The 22,256-nt window shown below is 40.8% G+C and overlaps 2 protein-coding genes across 12 annotated transcripts in view; one reads left to right on the top strand and one right to left on the bottom strand.

The window, feature by feature from the left end:
- The window catches only part of TEX10 (testis expressed 10), a 40,517-nt gene extending 19,054 nt beyond the window's left edge, over window positions 1-21,463 (top strand). For all 4 annotated transcript variants that reach the window (XM_044453050.1, XM_044453042.1, XM_044453066.1 and 1 more), the window contains exons 9-15: window positions 1,821-1,998; window positions 6,903-6,991; window positions 8,378-8,511; window positions 12,783-12,863; window positions 18,643-18,824; window positions 19,476-19,686; window positions 21,255-21,463. In XM_044453050.1, the coding sequence (XP_044308985.1) occupies window positions 1,821-1,998; window positions 6,903-6,991; window positions 8,378-8,511; window positions 12,783-12,863; window positions 18,643-18,824; window positions 19,476-19,686; window positions 21,255-21,368 (989 nt within the window). In that variant the 3' untranslated portion in view covers window positions 21,369-21,463. The remainder of the gene's footprint in view (window positions 1-1,820; window positions 1,999-6,902; window positions 6,992-8,377; window positions 8,512-12,782; window positions 12,864-18,642; window positions 18,825-19,475; window positions 19,687-21,254) is intronic.
- The window catches only part of INVS (inversin), a 203,775-nt gene continuing 187,170 nt past the window's right edge, over window positions 5,652-22,256 (bottom strand). For 6 of the 8 annotated variants that reach the window (XM_044452971.1, XM_044452939.1, XM_044453028.1 and 3 more), the window contains one exon: window positions 20,489-22,228. In XM_044452971.1, the coding sequence (XP_044308906.1) occupies window positions 22,095-22,228 (134 nt within the window). In that variant the 3' untranslated portion in view covers window positions 20,489-22,094. Of the gene's footprint in view, window positions 5,922-20,488; window positions 22,229-22,256 lie in introns of those variants that run through there. The other 2 variants (XR_006416889.1, XM_044452988.1) reach the window with 2 other exon arrangements.

The raw sequence follows: 22,256 nt of genomic DNA, 5'->3' as shown, positions 1-22,256 counted from the left end.
CAAATTAGACTTGTTACACAGATACCTGTAAAAAAAAACTCCAGACATGACTTTAGTTACAGGTTAGTTAATGTAACTCAAATTTCCTGATTTTTCACATTTGTAAATTGAAAACTTATGTCTGGAGAGTGATAACAAGAATTTGGGAGGATCTATTCTGGATGAAGGGTTGGGCAGCTGCAGAGCAAGAAGCTAGGATTTTCATTCCTTAAGGGTTAAGTATGCACAATGCCTTGTTCTCCAGCTGGTGTAATGGATTAAAATGCAAGCAATAACCTAATAAAACTAAAGAAACAAGCAGCAAAGAATAAAAACACAGTGCACATAGAACCAGAGTTAAAGCCATTAACAAAATAAAGCTGCTATGAACTGAAATAGGGGAGCTGAACCTTTTTCAGTCCAAGGGCCAAATTCCCTTTCAGAGAAGTGCTCAGGGGCTATAGTCCAGTGTTGGTTAAAGCGTAAGCAAGAAAGGAACACCGGAAATACCAGCATATTGTAGTTCAGATTTCTTACTGTCAATTAGTAAAATTTAGCAGAATCATCAACTTTGAAGGGGGCTGCACAAAAAAGCCAGAAAACCACCAAAGGGACCATGGCCATATGGGGAACCCCAGTTGGGCTTGATTTGAGCTCTGATCTCAAAACATTAAATATTTTCTTAAAATGTGTAAGAGAATAGAAACATCTTCATCTGGCATTCCAAAGATTGTAATTTTAGTGCCAGGCAAGCATCTTTCAAGAGGGCATTCTAAAAATGTTACCACTAAATAGCTCCTCTTCTGTAGCCACCCACCTTGCATCATTTGGTTGGGAGGATAACGTTAGGGTCCTGATAGATGATGTTCTGTTAAGTATTCTCCCCAGTCCTAATTACAAAGAAAGCCATGAGGATGAAGAAAGATGGCGCAGACTAGTTTTTATTCATTGGATCCATGTATCATCCTACTGGCATCTAAATTGCAGTAATTAATAACTCAGTAAATATCTTTCTATGTATAAACTTGCCTGGTTTTTAAAATTTTACTCTCTTATAGTGATTAGAGTGGTCTTTGAAAACATCATACATACAAGCATACTGCAGCCTTCCAAACTGGCAGAACAGCCTTCCAAACTAGAGGCCCTGAGAAAAAGGGCTGCTTGTGTCGATTGGAGGCCTTTCTCACTAGCATTAGTTGACAAAGATTCACACACACTGTGTAACAACTGCCACATACACCATGATATTTCTGAGAGTTGTCTGTACTGGGCCACTGCTTCATCTTTGTGAAAACGTATGCATTGAGTGTTCAGGCTTTAGTATATACCTCTTTTCATTTTGCTCTTCAGAACTTTGCTGTTGCCTAGTGCGACCTGCCTCACCTGGATGTTACAGTTTTGCTATAAAATGGATTGCACAGAGACAAAAGAAGGAAAAAAAAAACCAGGTTGATTACCTGTAACTAAGTTTTCATGCATTCATGGGTATAGTCACATGTAAACAATCCTATTTCCCTTTGCTGTCTCTCTGTGTGTGTGTTTTTTTTAATGTTACTGCTGCAGCAGTTCATTAGGCACCCAGCAGAAAGATGGAAGCCAAGTCTATTTGGTGTCTTCCTACCTAGTTTCACAAAGTTCTGAATGTTCTGTGCAGGCACAGATGCCAAGTGTGTGAAGGCACAGTGGATGACAACTAGGAGAACTGCATTCTAGTTAAACAGTATTTTCGTTGCAGTATTTTAGAGAAGAATATGAAAATTAGTGCCAGTTTAAATATCTGATTCTTCATTTGCTATGTTACAGCACTATCATTCTAACCTCAATTTGTTGATCTTTCCTAGATCCACTAGATGGCATTGTGACTCTTCTGCCAACAGAACTGCAGCAACGATTAGTCCAGCTTGTTTATTTTTTGCCTCATTTGCCAAGCAATCTGCTTTCTTTTCTCAGTCACTGCTGTATTATGGGGAAATTGTCTGTAAAGTTATCTACCACCCTTATTGGGATATTGCATATGAGGTAAACAAAGTACCAAGTTTTGTTTTTTTCTAAGCAAACGTGACTAATGAAGTGATTTTAAATTGGGTGATAAATCTCTTAAGGAGATAAGTTTTACTGTGATGCTTTTAAAAAAATGAGTGACATCCTTGGAAGACAGGTACACGTAAGTATAATATGCGGTAAGGGAGAAACTTCATAAGTAGAACTCAGGATAGGGAAATATGGGTACTGATGAGGATTGGAAGATAGGGTGAGCGTAGTGAATTGCCAGGGAAGCAAATGTATGTAGGAAGGAAAATAGTTGGAGCAGGGTATGCATATCCTATCAAGTAAAGTGGGAAAAGCGGGGATGGGGCTGATTGGGCAAGGCACACATGGCTCTAAGAAGTATAGGTAGTTGGGACTAGTGAAGGGAATGTGGGGGATAAGAAGGCACCATAGTGGAGATGGTGATGCTACTTTTATTTTATGCCCATAATAAAATGGAGGGGTTTAAAATTTGATTGCAACAATGGTGACTGCATGTGAATGCTGTCACTGTTCTTAAAAATGCTGCAGACATCATCATATGAGCTCACTTTCCCACAGAGATTTTGCAGGCTGGCAGGTTCTGCATAGATGTAGGCTAATTATTTGGTAATGTATCGATACCATCATCCAAACACCATGTCAAAACATCCCACACTGCTTGGCCAGTGGTCTGTGGTGGCTGTTTTCCTCCTGACAGCACTCCCTTATCCAGATACAGCTCTGGGAACAGACATTTGAATTTACTGTGGCAGGCAGGGGGATATGTATGTTTTGTAAGGAAAAGGGGACTCAAAATCCCCATGTGCATGATTGGTTTTTTATGTGCACACAGAACCTCTTGCCAGTGAAGAGGAAAATAGCTTGTGAACAGAAGACTAGATTGGTGAGAAATTAGTTGGACTCATATTAATTATAAGTATTTAGTTTACATATCCAGGACCAAATGTCATTTATATTCAGAAATCTGTAACTGTCTGCAAAGAGTTTGCAAAGAGAAAATGTGTTCATTAATATATGCATGTTTTAAAAACATATAAAGAAAATGTATATATTTCTAAAATGCACACAAATACACATACCTTAGTCCGCAGGCACAGGAATGTACAGAAATATACATTTTAAAACAGTGAATATAAATTCTGTGTTGAACTAGGATTTAAGCTTTGCAGTAGAAAAACTAAGGACCTCAGTGATGTGCATGATTTACTTCCACATCTCTGATGATAACAAGATAGGTCTTACTTTGTAATAAAGAAATGTTATATTGTTCCTAAAGAATCAGGGATAACAAAAACAGTACTTCTAGTTGTGTTCCATTTCTTTTAGTGATATAAATTAAGATCTGTTCAGTAATAAAAGTGCCAAGTGAATTGATATTTCTCTCTTGTTTTTCACACATGGAGAGTAAAATGATGGTTTCTTGTATTCCATTCTGTGGAAACCTCCATTTTTTGCCATTCTTAGAGAAAGCTCAGGCATATATTTCTAATCCCTTTAGCCTGTGAATGTTAATATTGTCTGTAGATGGCACTGTGTTTCTTCTATGTAAATATTTTTTGTATGAATGGGGGTGAAGGATAAATACAAAGTATTCATTGAGAATTCTGAGGACCAGAGTTGTACTTCCCCTTATTTCTGGTAACCTCAGAAACATACTTGATTCCAGCTCACAACTAATTGATCAGTAGTTTGCTTATGTTATTAATAGGATTCCTAGTTTGACTTTAGAAGTGGCAGTTGTGGATGTTTTGGAATAATCTCAATGCAGATTTCTTTTTGTAGTCTCTAAGAAAATTGCACTGATGGAAGGATTTTGTCCTTTTGGGGTAAAATGTATAGACTTTGGATTAAATAATCAATCTTACTTCATCAGAAAGTGTTAGAATTCCTGTTTGTGACCATTTCTTATTTTCAGCAATGCAGATCAGCCAACTCCTACAACTGTGGTTGGACATAGTAAAATTGTTTCATATGAAAATAGTCAGTTAATAGTAGATAGCCTGTCTCAATTAAATGGCAAGTCTTCAAATGCAATCTGCAGTTTGTTGAGTTGTGTTTTGCTATTGTTTTGGGTTCATACCAAATCTGAATTACAAATACAAATACATTTACAAACCATACTTTGCAAGAGCTTGGAAAAAGTGGAATAGGAACTTCAAAAGCGACTCAGATTTTCTTGCAATAAGGAAAAAGTCATAACAGACACTAGGAAAATGTGAGAGGATGATTGGATTCATACAGCTTTCCTGTTAAATATGAGCAGACAGGGCATATTGAGATCTTTGTAAATGAAGAAGACCCTTTTATCTTAAGAACTTTTTTCTCATGTTGGCAAATCTAGCATAGTCCTTGAAGATAGGAATGCTATCTGAAGATAGGAATGGATCTGGTTTAGAGATAATTTTGAAGAAAAATGTCCAGTTCATTTTTCTTGAATTTAAAAAAAAAACCTGTATAAAGGACAACACAATTCATGCTTTTCTTCCCAGCTAGCTGGTTCAGAATCACGTTCAGTGAGGCTGTTAAAACAATGTGATAGGCCATACTGGGTCACTTTGCCCAGGGTAATTGAATATGAAACTCTTGCATGACCCATGGTCCGTTTCAGGGTGGTTTGACCTGCACATAAGCCTCGTTTGCATGATGGCTTATGATAAGCCATGATGTGTCATCTAGAGCTGGTCATAGGATGCTAAGATGTTCATGGTTCATTTGGAGACATGATTTTATAGCAAATAAGTTCCTTTAGAGCATGGGTCCTCAAACTATGGCCCACAGGACGGATCCGGCCCACTATGGCCATCCATTCGGCCCGTGCTGTTGTCCACCGTCCGTGTGCGCACTTGCTACGCAGGCGGGGAGGTGGTGGCTTGCTCGCTCAGAGATGGTTTTGGACTCGCTGGGAGATCTCCGAGTGAGTGAGCCACCGCCGGCGCGCCTCGTGCGTGCCTGATGGCACCTCACTGGCCCGCACTCCCAGGCACCCCCACCTCACCTGCCCGCGACGGTCAGGACCCCTGTTTTAGAGGCTCTGATATATACTTTTCTAAAGGCACCAGACATGAAGCTGCTGTCTACCCAATCAGATCATTGGTTCACCTAGCCTGCTATTTGTGACTGACTGGTAATGGTGCTCTGATGTTTCAGGTGGGGCTTTTCCACCCTACCTGGCAATGTCAGCAATTGAACCTGGGACCTTCTGTATGCAAGGCATGTGTTCTGCCAGTCAGCCATCACCTCTCTCACTTAGGAGGTTATCGAAGTCTGGAGATTGGAAAATATAAATATGTCTTGCTTGCTTTACATATTGCATGCTTTCCAATTTAGATTTTCCTTTTTTTTAGCTTGCCAAAGGAAAAAAAAAGTAAACACATGAAAACATTAGACCATGGTTGAAGCCAAATTGTTTTCTCTTGAAACTGGTGTGTTGGTGTTTCAAATCCCCTTTAATTCCTCATACATATTAGTTTGTTTTAGCTGCATTTCTAGAATAGTTGAGCCATCAAAAAAACTAACTAACCCCCTTCAAAACATTTTAGTCTATTAAGATAAAGGAATGATTTGTAGCTGAAAACGTTGTTAAACTTTTACAAGCTTGAGAAAGGAGCTATCCAAGAGAGAGAGGGAGAGATGGGAAGTAAGATGTGAATAGTCCTGTAGGAAAAATACCAAATATTTAAAATGTGGCATTTCCCTCTGCCCCCATGCATTTGGGTATTCATTCAGGTTTTCTGCCTGTTGTTGAAGTCAGTATTTTCTGTATGTTGCCAAAATCTTTGACTTCAGAACTATTGGGAAAAAATATCCGTGTCTTCTCAAGTACTGGGGTTTGTAAGGGATGACTTGCAGCAGTAGTCTTTACCTTTTTATTGATGTAGAAAGTGCTTTCCAAGTTTGCTGTTCTGCAGTTGCTAAAAACAAATGACACTGATTTTATTTCATGCCAGTGGTCCTCAAACATAAATTAAGATGAAATAAATGGTAAGAAAGATGAAATAAATTGTAAGCTTTTCCAAAATGCAGGACTCCTGCATAGGGAAAACAGTGTCTACATTGTCCTTCTTCAGCCTTAGCAATTTTAAAAATCCTCTTTAATACTGGGAACACTTCTCTGTATTGACTTTCCCAACCATTATTTGACCAGTATATTTCTACTAGAGCATCTCATTCATCTTCTTTACACAAGATCTCATAAATAAGCCACTTCTGATATTGACAGTTACTTACCATTTTTAAAGGTTCTAGGTCAGCAGATGTCTAGGGTGAAGTATATGGCAGCAGCTACATGTCAGACTTCTGCCCAATAACATAAAAGGGGTCTGTTTGGATCTAAAGCCTCTGCCCCCATGGAACAGCATGTCTCTCTTTGCAGCCTCCTCCTCTCAAGTGGGGGAGAGCCACTAGAGTCAGTGTGCTGTAGTGGTTAAAGAATGGGATTGAGTCTCAGGGGATGCAGGTTCTAGGGCCCATTTGGCCATGGAGCTAACTGGGTGACATTGGACCTGTCACAGACTTCCAGCCCAAGCTACCTCAACCGGCTGTTGTGGGAATAAGATTAAAAGGAGAAGGATGAGAATTACATTAGCCTTCTTGAGTTCCTTGAAAAGGAAAAAAAGTGGGATTTGAATTTATTCATTAAAGAATTTTTCCCAGTCAGACTTGCTTTTTAAATTTGGAGTCTGACGGAAAAGTTATGTAAGAATACAGGTTGGTGAGGCGGGGATCAGCCCACATACAACTTTGGCTGTTTAAATTGAATGCTAACAACCCATTCCTGTTGTGTACACATTTGGGGACCTTAAATATACAGGTCTGTTGCCATCATGTCTAGTTTGGATCTGTATTACAATGTAGCATAATAACCTCATTTCTCCCTCTTAAAAAAAATACAGATCCTCTTTTGTTGGTTGGAAATATCCTGTGCAAGACAGTTCAGTGACTGACGTGGATTATTTCAGCTTCTTGTTTTCAACACTTACAGGTAATTCATAAAGTTAACCAATTTACTTTCAGTATACTGCTGTTAGCATACTGCATCCATTTGTGGGATGGTGGAATGATGCAGAGATTAGAATTAGTATTTTGTATTATTTGTATAAACAGTGGCTTAACATTTAATTGTAAGTGATAAAGCACACTTGTGACACCTTTCTATTTCACTAAGCTGCTATTGGATTTCAGTTACCATCTTTTTTAAACCATTGGAGAGATTATTTCACTTTAAAACAGTGCCAGAGACTGCATTTGAACAACCTGGTTTGGGTTTTCTGTTTTAATTCCTGTTTGTTTTCCATAAGCCTAACAGTTACTGCTTTTTTGCTTTGTACTTCCTAATGTCCAGCTGTACATATGGTTGTAACATTGTAAAGTTTCTGTATTATTAAAGTGGTGATGCATCTCAGAATACAGAATTCAGAATACATCTCAGAATTCCAACATAAAATAATTGGAATTATTTTAGAGATCCCAAAATAACTGTTGTAAGCATAGTTCCCCCAGTCTTGTAAATAAACTAAGACTGGGAAGACCATTAAAATACTTTCAGCAGATCTTGTTTTCCAGATCGTTTCTGAATACTATCTGGGAATCCTCATGCCCTGAAACTTTTATGTATAGGATAGGGTGTTAAAGTTTTGAATGAATGAATGAATGAATGAATGAATGAATGAATGAATGAATGTTTTAATTCTAGCACCTGTTCTATTGTTAAAACCCACCTCTAAAATTTCAAAGGTATATACAATCTTTGGTTTTGCATGCCCAGAATCCTGTTCTGCTATATGATTTCTTTCTAGCCCTTGTATATCAATAATTTTTGCAGCTTCTGTTGTTTCATAGCTTCATGTTACCGTTAGGCTTATACTGTTTCCTACAGTCTTTCACATGGTAATTAAAATAGAAATATTCCCTCATAACCATAATAAAATTCCCTGATATACTCCTGTTTATATAAAACCTCAAATTTGAGTGAAGTGCTAAGAAGAATGAGTGCAAAATCACAAGCAACCCCCGCCCCGCCCCCCAAGTTGATTTCTTATGTGTTGCAGTGTTCATATTAATTCCAGTCGTACATTAAACACATATTTAATTTTGCCTCTCATTGAAATCAGTCGGCCTTACAAGTGCTTAAGCTGAATCAGGCACTTGATGAAGCAGTCCTAATATATTTGTGATGTTTGAAGATGTGTTTCCCTCATTTGAATATTATTCTGATTTTTGTTTACTGTTTCTATCTGATGCATTTTGTGAATATGAAGTGGAGTGTAGAAGGCTTTCATGCGACCGTAACAAGTGTAAACAAAAACAGTGTAACCATGATTGTCTTTTGGATTTGCTTCTAACTGCTTTTTCTGTCAACTTTCTCAAGGCTTTTCCAAAGAAGAGTTAAATAACCTTCAGAACATCAGGGGGAGACCACACATAAGTCAAACACAGCTCTCTCCTTTCCATCTCTACTTGACAGATTTGGACCAGTTTTTATATCATTGGGCTTTGACAGAGGTAAAGTTGCAATGTAGTGTTTGTCAACTATGTTGGTGAGAGTAAGCTTTCTTTGTTATCCTTTAGCTAAGCTGGCTGTCGGAGCAGTAGGATACCAATAATAGCAGCAGCTGACACATTGCTTATTTTAAACTGATCTCACTAAAGCTTAAGAACAATTCTAGGGTGACAGCTATTGGCAGTACTGCAAAGGCAATTGCTTGTGTTTCTTCCTGAAAAGTCTGTTCACCTTAGCAATGAACTGAATGATTTGCTGGCCATCAGTTCCTGGCCTTGCCTAGGAACTTGGCAAAGAAGGTGCATCTACTCAGTAGTTCTCTATTGCGTTTAGTTATGCATCTGGAATTGCATATGGGTTTGGTTTTGAGTTGGCATGATCATGATCCAACAGATGGGTGTTTTGGTCAAAAACCAGTAGAGAAGGAATTCACCTCTCTGACTAAGCCCTTTCCAAAAGGTTCTAGTGAGGAAATGATGGCAAACACCTATCAGAGCTCTTCTCAGTGGGTTTCCTCCTTCAGATGCATTGGACTGCTTTACCAACAAAGCATAGTTTATTGTGATGTTCTCTTTTTAGTGTGAGGTGGCATGCAGTCATACATTCCCTCCTAATTAGGGATTTTTCTTTTTGCTGTTCTAGAGAACCTCTAGTTTGATTCTTGGAAATGCTGCCTTTTGTGTGTCTAGCTGCTTTGACTTAAGCTTGTTCATACTCTGTGTAATATTATCCATCGTTATGTGTAAGGAAATCTTGTGTAATTTAGTGAGATGTATACCCACTAATTTTTGTATAGGATTGCAGCCTGTCTAATGATTCATAGTTTAGACATTGTAAGTTGAATGTGAAATTTTCTGAAAAGGAAATGGGGAAATCTTTCCCAGGAAGAGTTGTCATATCTTGTTTGTATTTTCTACGTTTTTTCCTTTCCTGGCTAACTTTCTAGCAGTCAACAGGAGAAAAATTGATGCAAAATTCAGTTTTTCATGCAAACATCCTTCCAGCCTTGCTCAAACTGAAGCTTCTTACACATCTGTGTTATGCTTAACTGTCGCTCTATAGCAAGAAGAGGCATTGGATTTAGAACTGAAGTAGGCCTAGTCTTGAATTTGCACAAGCAGCATTACTATTACTAATAAGGCATAGTGGGCCTTATTTTTGCTGCTTGTCCATTTCAGTTGCACAGCTCTTCATATTTTTCCTTTTTTTAAAGGAGGAGACTAGAATAGGGATAAATATAGAACAAGGTATTCATCACACCTCTTTATCTGTATCTTTTATCCTTTGCTTCCGTGAAAGAACAAGCCTTTGTAAGCTGTTCGCTTCTAAAATCCAGCCTGCAGGATACTTCTGGACATGGGACTAAACTAAATGGCTTGGGGTTCCATTAATTCCAGGCAGTGTTAGGGACTGTACATATCAGGCAGTGCCAAATAAATGTAGGAAGACTGTTTTCAGGCTGAGTTCCTATGATACAGTGATGAAAGAAGGGCCCTGTATGTTCTTTCAAAAGAAAAATAACCTTTTCAGGTGATAGTCCGGGTAATATGGTTTGCGTTCTCAAGCAAGCAAGCAAGTCAACTCCCCTAGAGCAGGGGTCTCAAACTCGCAGCCCGCGGGCCAATTGCCGGGACAGGCGGGGCATGGGGGAGGGGCCCTGCAGCCTTCAAAGCGCCGGCGGCGCCCAGGCCGGCCGTGGGATGAGCGGCCCACCACCACCGCGGTGGTGGAATACTTGATGCGGCCCAGCCTCACCCAGACTCTTACTTCCAGCGGCCCCCAGGTAAGTTGAGTTTGAGACCCCTGCCCTAGAGCACTTCTGTTTCTCAGCGTATTACCTTTTCAGATACAGAGGCTCTTCTGACACAAATAGTTTTGACAGGAGAATATTATCAGTAGTTTAAGTTGTTGAAAGGTGCTTCTACAGGAGAGTGGTGGTTTGGCTAAGCACATCAGGTTCCGAAGGGAAAGTATTCCTGACTCAATAACATAAAGCCCCCCAAAAGCGAAGTTAAAACATGGAGGGTCCAGAGGGAAACATGAGAGCCACCCACAAGAACATATGACTTGAAAGAAAACCATACACTGGGGTAGAACTTTTAGAATTAGTAGAAAGAGATAATGGATGCTAATAATTATGGCTTGTTTAACTGTGCAGTTGTTCCAGAATGACCAGGCATTTTGTTTAAACTGAATGGTTTGGGACTGTTCAGAAGAGAGCTATTTAATAGGCAGAGGTGTGGTGTGGGGTCTCTTAAGTGTGTCTAGTGAAATCACACCAAAATATGCTCATGTACATATTTTGCTAATGTATCATTGCCCTCCATTGGCAGAAGCAGTTTTTAATCACCTAGCAGGTCTACTCTGGCGATAGAACTAAGTTGGTATTTTTGGAAAACCCTTAAAATTTTCTGTACCCTCATGCACCATTCCCAGAACATGCCTACAAATTCTCAGTTCCAATTCCTGCTTGTGCAATAGATCATTTTGTAAAATACTTTAAAATATAATTTGATTTGGGGGAAAGTCAATTTCTGAATGAAAAAGTGAACTCAAGGCATGTTTCAACATCTTCTGCCCCTATGCCCCACCTTGCAAATTTCAGACTATTTGGTCTGAAATTTTGACAAGGCAATTTAATGTTAGAATTGGGTTAAATTTTTTCATATTAGGTGGCTTCAGCTTTAAACACCTGTGGGAAGGGAATTTGTATGTGGGGGGATCATTATTTCAGAGTGGAAGTGGTCATTATTTTACAGATTAGTGGCTTTTAATGTGCAGTTATCTTTTTTGTTTAAGGTAATTGCTGTAACAAATTTTAAAAGACTGAGCATAAATGTGTCTCTGGTGCTAAAATAGTATGGGCTAAAAGCTGAATGGCTCATCTACCTACTATGCATGAATGGGTGATTAAATGTGTGAAAATAGCAGAAATGATTCTGAAAGTATATATAGAACAATGGGAAATAACAGAATTTTTGCTTAGGACAGATGGAATATTGTATCATTTATTGGAACAATAATTGTCAACATATTAGGTTGGGGAATAATTTTTTGTTGAAAAATGCCTTGCCTTTTTTTGGGGGGGGGGATATTTTGTGTAACCTTGTCATGCTTAAAATCAGTACATTTTTTTTTTCCAAAAAAAAAAAAAAGTGGTGGGCCTGAACTAATTTGATAGATGCTGCTGATTTGCCTATTTTTTTGCCATAGTTAGTTAAGAACCACTACAATGTAAAGAACCAATACAATTTAATTGCATATGTGTATTATATTATTTGGGGATTTTCAAAATCCAAAAATTGTGATCACTGGGTTCATTGCTTATGCCAGCTGGGTGGAGACAAGTTTCAATGCCCAAGAGCAAAAAGATCCTTTCTCGTGCTCTTGGAAACAGAAGAACTGAATGTTCCAAGCACTGACTGCAGCATTTTCCCTCTACCCACTTCTCTTTACTGCAGGAGAGTTGAGGAATGTGCAGGCTTTAGCCAGTGCTGAGCTGTGCGCTCAGATGATTGGTTATCCTACAGAAAGAGTCTGGGTGCAGGAGGGAGGATTGAGAAGGCCTGTTGTGAGAGAGTAGTATGCTTGAACAACAGTGGGTTTCTCTCTCTAAAAGACAGTACACAGAAAGAAGTATGGAAAGCCAGTGGTCTGCTGAGTAGAAAAGTTAACATGGAATTTGTGGCTAACCGCAAGGATTTTTACATGGCAGCAGTAAAATAAATATGTGTCTCATATTAATAAAGGATCCAGTTATTCCTAGGCTGCCATACTCTCAATTACAGTTTGAAATAACACCAGAATAAAATTTATGCCCATTCTCAATTTGAGGATTATTCTTTCACTTTAATCAATTCTAATCATTAATCTCCTCTTAATGTTGGTCTTGTTATGCTGTTGTTGACTATTTTCTTTTTATTTTAAAAAGTTTTCTAAAACCCTAATAAAAACATTCCTTGGAAGTGCCCTTTCCATTTTCTCACCCTAGATCAGTTTCTCTCATTTTAAAAATGTTTCATTATTCATGCCTCTGATTTAGTGGTAGGTTAGATGAACATTTACTGCTGCTTTGTAAAGTTGATAGAGGGAAAGGAGCCATATAGCAAATATACTTTTCCATCATGGTGTGTTAACATATGGAATGACAGAAGGTAGCTTTTAAGAATGATGATTATGCCAATATTATGAAAGAGTTAGTTATGTCTACATAGAACATACATGTACAATCAATGCATATTAGATGATTTTTATATTTTTGCTGTTGTAACAGGTGGTGAGTCGGTGCCTGTCTACTGTGCCTTCACGAAGCCAGTGCATAGATATCATACAAAGTGGCATTTGCAAATACTTGGTAGGTGGTGATTTTGAATGTATTCCATGTACATTCTGCTATGTTTTATTACATAGAAACATAGAAAGAGAGCGAGTCAGAACGGGTCTCCTGGGCCATCTAGTCTGATCCCTGGCTCCAGCCAGCTCCGCTCATGACATGCCCACCATGTGCATGTCCAGCCTGTCTTTGAACACCCTCACCAGTGAGGCCTCAGACACCTCCCATGGAAGCCCATTCCACACCCTCGGGGTCCTGACTGTCAGGAAGTGCTTCCTGGCATCCAAATGGAACCTTGGTTCCCTGAGCTTTGCTCCATTGGAATGCATCCTGCCTTCCTCTGTAGGGGAGAACAGGTCTCTACCCATCTCTGTCTGACATCCCCTCACATACCTGTATGTCGCCAACATATCCCCTTTGAATCTCCTCTTCTCCAGGCTGAAGAGACCCAGTTCCCTCAGTCTCGCCTCATATCACATCCCCTGCAAACCGGCCACCAACCTTGTGGCCCTATGCTACACTGCCTCTAACCTGGCTATATCCTTTCTGTAATGAGGGGCCCAAAACGGAGCACAGTACTCCAGTTGCGGGCGCACCAGAGTCGTATAGAGTGGTAGTAATACCTCTCTCGATCTAGAAGCCACGCTTCTGGCTATAAAACCAAGGGTGGCTTCACCCTCTTAACCACTGCATCACACTGCTGACTCATGTTTAGCCTGCTGTCAACCAGTACCCCAGGGTCCCTTTCACAAATGCTGCTCTCCAGCCACTTGTCCCCTAACCTGAACTTATGACACCTATTCCTATGCCCCAAGTGCAAGACCTTGCACTTACCCACAGTGAACGCCATCCTGTTGTCTCCTGCCCACTTCCATAGTCTGTCCAGATGCTTTTGGATCTGGAGTACCTGCTCCTCAGTTGTGGGCACTGCTTCAGTTTTAGTATCGTCGGCGAATTTGATCAGCGGACTGTTCACCCCTTCTTCCATGTCATTTATGAAAAGATTAAACAGGATCGGCCCCAGGACAGAGCCCTGGGGGACCCCACTTGTCACTGGCCGCCATCCTGATGATTCCCCTCTAATGGTTACCTTCTGCTTTTGGTCAGTCAACCATGCCCTAATCCACCGGACAGTACTTTGGTGTATCCCAAAACTCCTCAGTTTCTCCACCAGGATATCATGGGGCACTTTGTCAAAGGCCTTGCTGAAATCCAGGTATACCACATTCACTGCATCCCCTCCATCTAGCCATCTCGAAACCTTGTCATAGAATTCCACAAGGTTTGTCTGGCAGGACCTGTTTTTGTGGAAGCCGTGTTGTGTGGCTGTCAGCCTCCCTTCCCTATCTAGCATCACAAGATCTCTTGCTATTTTGAGCCTTTCCATTGTTTTTCCTACAATGGACGTAAGGCTAACAGGTCTGTAATTGCCGATGTCCCTTCTACTACCCTTTTTGAAAATTGGGACCACTTATGCTACCCTTCAGTCCTCTGGAACTTCACCCGTTCTCCGTGAGGCCTCAAAAATGGAGGTCAGCAGGCGTGGGAGAACCCCTGCCAACTCTCTAAGTACTCTCGGGTGTAACCAGGTGTCAGGGCCTGGCACCTTTGTAATGTCCAATGCCCTGAGGAGCTCCTTGACTTCAGGGGGGGGGTGACTCTAATCTGTGCCCCTAAGTCCCCAGCCTCATCTAATCTCCTATGCGGATCTCCCCCGTCCTGCTTTGGAGAGAACACAAAATAGTGTTCTCATTTAGTCATTTAGCATCTGTGCCTGTTCCCTCATATCAGTCACTGGATCTCCTTCCTCCTTATTTAGTGATCCCACTACTTGTCTCTCCTTCCTCTTGCTATTTACATGCTGTAAGAAGCCCTTTTTGTTGCTCTTGGTATTGTTGCTCAGCTCGTAATCAGCCTTAGCCTTGCAAAGAATTCTTCTGCAACAGGCCTCCTCCTCCCAGTATACCCTTTTTTTCTATTTGCCCCAGTACCCATTTCCTACGGAGGTTCCTCTTGCATCTAATCCCTCTAACCACCTCCTTTCGCATCCTTGGCAGCACTCTTCTCCGCCTCCCCATCTTACTAACTAGAGGTATCATCAAGGCTTGCACCTCCAAAACCTCCGTTTTGAGCGCCATCCAGCCCTTCTCAACTCGCTTACCTTCCAGTAACCTATCCCAGGAGACTTTCCCCAGTCTGGCCTTCAGTTGGCCAAAGTTGGCCCTCTTGAAGTCCCAGCTTCTAGTGCTCGACCTGCTGCACGTCCCCAGTCCCCTTATCTCAAAGCAAAGGATGGAGTGATCACTCGCATCCAGAGCTCCCCTAATCTGTACTTCATCTATCAGCTCCTCCCTATTGGTCAAGACCAAGTCAAGGATGTTTCCCCCCTTGTCGCCTCTCGGAGCGTCTGTGTGAAAAACCCTCCCTCTATAGCTTCTAGGAAGCAATGTGACCTGGCTGTCACCGCTGAGTGAGTCTCCCAACTAATATCCAAGAGATTGAAATCTCCCATAATTACTGTGTCTCTCCCCTGAGATATCCTTAGAATCTGGTCTGTCAGGACCAGGTGTTCACAGTGGTGATGGAATAGTAGCCAATGAAAAGTGTGGTTTGCTTGCTTGCAATAGTAAGAGTCATGTCTCAACCTTGCAATGAATCTATATGTCTGTGAAACAGACTAAAATAGCAATTTTCCAGTGCATAAGCTGTTGCACAACTGTTTCATTACTGTCATAAACATCTTAATACATTGGCTTTTTAAATTTTATATTCAGCCTTCCTTAATGAGAAATTTTTAAGTAGCTAATAGCAGAAATGTTGTTAGGCAGTAACCACCTTTCCCCATGCTAGTCAGCAGCTGCGAGGATTTCTACACAGCTGTCAGCTAAAGCCTTCCCAAAATCTCTATCTTCACCAACTGGTAAAATGTTGTTACGGGCCAGATGGGCTTTCTTGAGGAGTGTTCTACAACAGTGCCATGACAAAAATGTCCCTGTATTACATACCCACCAAATAGCTGGTGGAAGACATTGGAACAGGACCTGTGATTGCAGTGTACAGCATGGCAAGAGACTACCTCTAAGTTAAACTAAATCATTAAGATTTTAAAGGCAGCAACTAACACTTTGAATTGGCCTCAAAAACCAATATAGAAGATGGAAAAGTACCAAAGTTTGTAGCTGGTGCCATAAAATATTCTGATAACATTTTGGATGAATGACCATTTTTTTGACAATTTTCCAAAAACAGCCCTGTGTAGACTGTATTACAGCAGCCTAGCCTGAAGAATACTAAATCATGAGTAACCATGGTTGAGTTCATTTTCTCTACAAACAAGCAAAACTGGTACCTCATTGGTTTTACTAAAAATGTTTAGTGTTAAATAGAGCCACTATGGTATAGTGGTTAAGAGCACAGGTCTGGGACTCATGTGACTTGGGTTCTAGTCCCCACTCAGCCATGGAGCCAACTGGCTGACTTTGGGTCAGTCACAGACTCTTAGCCCATTCTACCCCACGTTTGTTATTGACTGCAAGACAAACATGAGATTGCAAGAAAGATGCAAGCCACTTTGAGTTTGTAAAAAAAGATCTAGTAAAGATCCTATTGCCCAAAAGTGTAATTTGAATCCCATGATTGGGAGTGTTATTGAAACTTCCTTCTTGAAAACAAAATCAACAACTGGAGAGGGGTGCGTTTCCTCCCCCCCCCCCCCACACGCAATCTTCCTGCTGAAAATGTCAGCTGCAATTTGCTGACATTGATTCTCTGGGGAAATGGGCTCAGGGGAATCATTTTCACTCTGTTAGGCAATAATTATGCTATCCTTGACCAATATTGTGGTTCACCTAATGAAAAACATGGTCAGGAATCCATGGGAAGGGGTTAGAGCAGTGATGGCGAAACTTGTAGAGACTGAGTGCCCAAACTGCAACCTAGAACACATTAATCACAAAGTGCTAACACTGCAATAAAACCTGAATACTGAGGTTTTAGTTTAGAAAAAAACAACACATACATTACATCTTTTGTCTTAAAAGAAAAACATAATAATAGCGAGAAGGAGCCATGTTCACGTTCAGCGCCCCCAAGTCGGGGGACACCAGGCTTGCTTGTGCCCAGGCGTATACACTCCCTTTCTCCCTCCTTGCCCCCAAACCAGCCACCGGGAATGCCACAGGATCTTCGGCGGCACTTGAAAGTTTACTGGATGGGTGGAATGTGGCGGGGGAGACCTAAACTAAAGGTGAGGAGAGGCCACCGCTGATCCCTTCCATGCTTCTGTTGGGATCTTCCTCAAGGTGCCCCCACGGTGCTGCCAAGCCTTAGAGAGTGGGGTTGGGTTGGGAAGGGGTCCCCACCACATGCCCACTCCTCTCGCTTTGCAGCAGTTCCAGCTTCCAGTTTTCCTCATTTTGGCCTCCCTCCCCAGGAAGCGCTATATCAATCCCAGGCACCCTCTCTTCCTCACTCCAGCTGCTGCTCCGCTGCCTCAACCCTGTTGCTCACTCCTTTCACCCTGCTCCCCCTGCACCCGTGGCCACTGGCATGGAAGCCTGGCCTTGGAGCGGGCACATGGACAGGCGGGCGCACGGCTGCCTGGCTGTACCTGCGGCTACCGAGTTGGCAGGGTCCTGCCACTGCACTAGGAAGGGCGGCTTGGGACGTGCTGTGGGCTGGGAGGAGGAGGCAGGAGGAGGGTGCTGCCTGCTTGCCCGCTTCCTTCCTGGCACACCCGACACGGCTGTTGTGCCTTCCTCTGGCCAGCTGTTGGACACCACCTTTTGCAGTGAGTTGCGGCTAATGAGTGACATTGTCGCCTGGCCCTGTTACTATTTCTGAATATGTGCATGGCTGCTGGGGCGATGCTGGGGCAACTTGGCTTGTGTGCCAACAGAGAGGGCTCTGCGTGCCCGCTGTGGCACGTGTGCCATACATTCGCCATCACTGGGATAGAGATTAACCTTGAAACCACAATTACTATTGAAATAACACAATTCATTTAATTCCAGCTTCCCTGATCTGGCTCCCACCACCCTTGTAATTTAGGGATGTCAGAAGCCGACCAGATGCTCCAGCTCCATTCTAGCCTTGTGATCTACAAGGATCCCATCATTGGTGGTTTTAGGTGCCCTGGAGGCATCCAAAAGAACCAACAGATTCATACTTTCTCCTTGCTCTCCATCTCCCAATACAGGTCATGGATAAGGTCAAGCACAGTAGCATCTGTCCCACATCTGAAGTGCAGGCCACATTCAATGGCAGCAACATCTGTAGTATCAGAAGCCCTTGCTAAGAGCATTCATTCCATTAGGATTGAAAATCATCATGCAACTCTTGACCAATATTTTGATGGATCAATTCTAAGGGAAAATGTGGCCATTAATCTGTAGGAAAGGTTGGAGGCTAAGCTTGCAATCAGAATACTAATGATTAAAAAACAAAATGAAAGCAAAATCTGAACTCTTCGTCAGTCAGCTGGCCAGGTTTTTCATTATGCATATTACAGTGAGCCTGGCTCCCAAGGCATAAGCGTTTCAACTGTAATATTATTCTTCCATATTTTAAACTTGCAACTTCTGCTTGAGGATGGTAGACCAGGTAATGTTGAAAAGCATTACTTCACTGTTGCTGAAATAAGGAGTTAATTAATGTGATGAACTCCAAAGGAAAGGTAAAACAGAATGTAAGATGTAACTGCTTGAAAGGCTCCTGGAGATATTGCTAGAATTGTTCTCTTAAACACAGAGCTATGGCAGAAATTAGAGGGTGAATGAAAGGTAATAAATTTGTTTTCTAGGTGGGATTGACTGTAATACCTGACAGCACTGCTGGATCTGTTTTGTGTGCCATTAGTAAGCTCTTGGATCAAGCATGCCTCCTTAATGAGAATCTCTGCAAGTTCCTAGCTTCTTTATGTTACAGCCTCCTTTACCTCCTCTTAACAATTGAAAGAGAAGATGCAGAACACTTACAGAAGAGGTAAGCTTTTTAATTTTAGTACTTAACTCTTACAGCACATGCATCTGTAAAAGGCACACAGGTCTCTCTGGCAGCAGTCATTTAATCTTTGGGTTTAGATTATGGCTTCATTAATTTTCCTGGTTCCTAAATATCAGGTTTTGTATTTTTCAGCATTACTGTTATAAGACAGTAGTGTTTTGATTAATTTATTCTTTGCACTAGAAGTTGATTTTAGCCAAAAGCAGGTGAGGCACATTGCTGCAATTGGAGTATCTTTTAATGCCTCTCCCTTTCCTATTACTAGAAAGCTGGGAGCTTGAACATGGTCAAAGGGTTTGTGTTCCATCATCAGGCTGTATTAATGTGGTAATCAATTAATGCACATGATGTTTATGACTGGTTGCACAGTAAAATTCCCACCTTGTCCATTTTTAAACATAGTCAAATATCAAAAATATTTGGGTTTTTATAAATTGGCCAGCCCTTTGAAGAGAATATGCAAGCAGTTTTTGCGTATATGTTTTGATACTTGTCATATGAAATAGAAATCTTTGTCTGCAGTATTCATCCTTACAGAAAAGTGGGTTCAGAAAGTAGAATTGATATCAGCTTTATTTATGCACACTTGATTTTCCCTATTTGTCTTCTCTGTACTTTCTTCTGTATCAGGGACGTACTGTGGGGTTGCTGTATTTCATTGTTAACAACTCTGCCTCGTATACTGAGGCTGATGCTGCAGAGTCTTCAAGTGACCAGAGTCTCTCGGGAAGAATTGCCTGTTCTTGCACAGCTCCTCCGGTTGCTAATGCAACATGGACAGCTGCGAAGTCATATGGTGACCAACGAGCTTCTGGTGAAACAGATTGTCAAAGAGATCATGGTAAGAGGAAATTCTGTCACTGGCTACTTGAGCTGAACGTCAGTCTTACTGAAATATGATTGATGCACATGCATTCTTTGAGGGACAATGTTAATTCTCCAGTTCTTCCCCTGGTGATCCTTTACACTGTAAAGACACCGCTGTTGTTGCAGGATTGAGTACATGCTGTTTTTTGCCGCCAGTGTTTGCTAGTGGCAAAGAGGCAGTGTGGTGCATGTCCAGCCCTTGGTCACTCTTGCTTTGGAGTGAAGATGTGGGAAGGGATGGAGGTTTATTTGTTTTTAAGACATGATTTGCATTCCTTGTATAAATGGAAAGGAGACTTTATAAGAACCTCATCCAGATTAAAGCCTTCTCTTGTTCTGGAGTTCCATGTCTTCATATGCAAGATGTGCAGGGAGCAATATAGTGGCATGAAAAGACACTTGAATGACTTCATTAAATGTTGCATGTGGACATGTCTCTGTAAAATTGTTATTGTGAGAAGCTGGTTTGAAGAAATGGTGGATTGTTATTTATTCTATAACAGGGACATTGGTATAATGTAAAAAAGGATTTTTTTCCAAGCATTGCACTTTCTAGAGACAAAAACAGGGTACAACTTAAGTTTAAGGTATAGGCCTTTTTTCTTGTATTCCAGTATAGCCCCTTTCTTGGTATCCTGCAACAGCAGGGGGTTGGACCCAATGGCCTTCATGGCCCCTTCCATTTCTATTATTCTATGATTCTGAACTTTAGAGAGAAACTGGGTATCTCACAACTTTATATATTGAGTTATTACAAAGCCAGTCCATAGAACATCTTGTTTTTGTACGACATCAGTAATTCATTTATTTTAAAATCAAACTTAACTTTTTTAGAACTTGACATTTAATAGCAACTAAGCAACAGCAAATCTTTACACTTGTTACAAAGCGTGGATTATAATCTATGTTTAGGGATAAATATAAGATCTTGAATTAGAGTTGGAATCAAACTTTTAACACACACATGCTTTATGGAGACCTGTTAGGCTGCCATGGCATCCAATCTTGCCAAACTCACAGGTAAATATGAGCCCAAATTTAACCTTTTCCAGTATAACTGACTTCAATGGCAGGAATAGAGACAATTCTGAGACATCTAGTCGCCACTAATATACACTCGTTCTGTGAATGCATCTCCATTGTTTGCAGTGATCCAGAAAAAACAGTATTGCTGTTAGTTTGCTAAATATGGTTGCTATTAAGTATCAAATGATCCTATTTCTTGGTATACAATAGAAAATTGTTTGTAAACCTGAAATATACATTTTGTGTGCACATATTATATACATATTTGGAAAATGCATTAAAATAATCAGAAAGCCATAATTAAACGTACCCCTTTCAGCCTACTATGCTTGTACCCACTGGGTCTGCCTTAAGTATCTGTACTGTTTTTATATTTCAAGACAGAGGAATAGTATGTTTTGCAACAGTCAAGTTGTGATTGAGAGCATAGACACAGCAAATGTTTCCTTTCTCAACAGTAGTGTAAGACAGATTGTGTTTGATAATTCCAAGCAATGATTGTTTTCTGATCCATAGACATTGAAGAGTGGTGAAGCTCAAGAGCAATGGCTGACAGACCTCCATTACTATTTCAACATATACCTAGCCACACATCCCTCAGGATCTGGGACAGCCAACACATTATATTAAAGAGAACAGTTACATTTGGTTGAAAATATTTTGTTTTCTTGAGTGTGAATGCAAAATATCAATTTTCTGTTGAAATTAAAGTACATTTCTTAAAAGCTGTGTTTGTTTTATATAAAAAGCTACTTCTCTTGCAGTGGTGCAGAAATACAAAACAACTGATACTGAAGATTAAACAATGTGGTGAGAAAAAATGGGGGAAGATACTAGTTCTCTACAGCAATGAATTTATTTAAAAAATTTACTGCCCCAAAACAAACTTACAGAACAGTAAAGATTCCTGAGTCTTCTGCTAATGCCATTGTCAGAAGAGAATGGAGGAGGTTCTCATCCCTTGAGGGCATGCTCAGTAGATTTTAAAAGCCCTCTATAGGAAAAGAGGGTAGTGCTTTAGAATGTTCCTCAGGGTTGCTTTGCACAGAGACCTGTACAGAGATGGTGAAGCAAGCAGTAACGGCATCTGAAATCCAAAAAAGCACTTAAGTCTTTATAACTCCCATTGTCTGTGATGCCTGTTGATTAAAAATAGATAAAGCCAGCGCTTGAGCTGAATACTCACCTACAGTTTCTGTGCTCAGCTTCCACTATGATGTGTCAAAGTAGACAATGTGGAGTCGCCATAACATTCTATAGTAGCAGAACTGGGATACCTAGCTGTTATTTTGGTGCACTGCTGCTGTGTTGGGCTAGACAAAGCAGTAGGTTGCCAGGTGAAGGCAACTTCACTGGTTAGTACAAACCTACTGACTTAACACATGTGGACAGGTGTCTTAAGTGCAATTGCTTCAAACTTGTTCGTCTCAAAAATTTCTCAACCAGCCTGCGGTGAAATATCCCCTTTTGATGTAGAGTATTTCTGAAGGCTTTAAAAAAAAAAAGTGATTGTATTCA

This window comes from Varanus komodoensis, unplaced genomic scaffold (genome assembly GCF_004798865.1).
Source record: "Varanus komodoensis strain SLA01 unplaced genomic scaffold, ASM479886v1 scaffold10, whole genome shotgun sequence".
Taxonomy (NCBI): Eukaryota; Metazoa; Chordata; class Lepidosauria; order Squamata; family Varanidae; genus Varanus; species Varanus komodoensis.
Note: the sequence above shows the minus strand (reverse complement) of the source record. Positions and strands in the feature narration are given on the sequence as shown.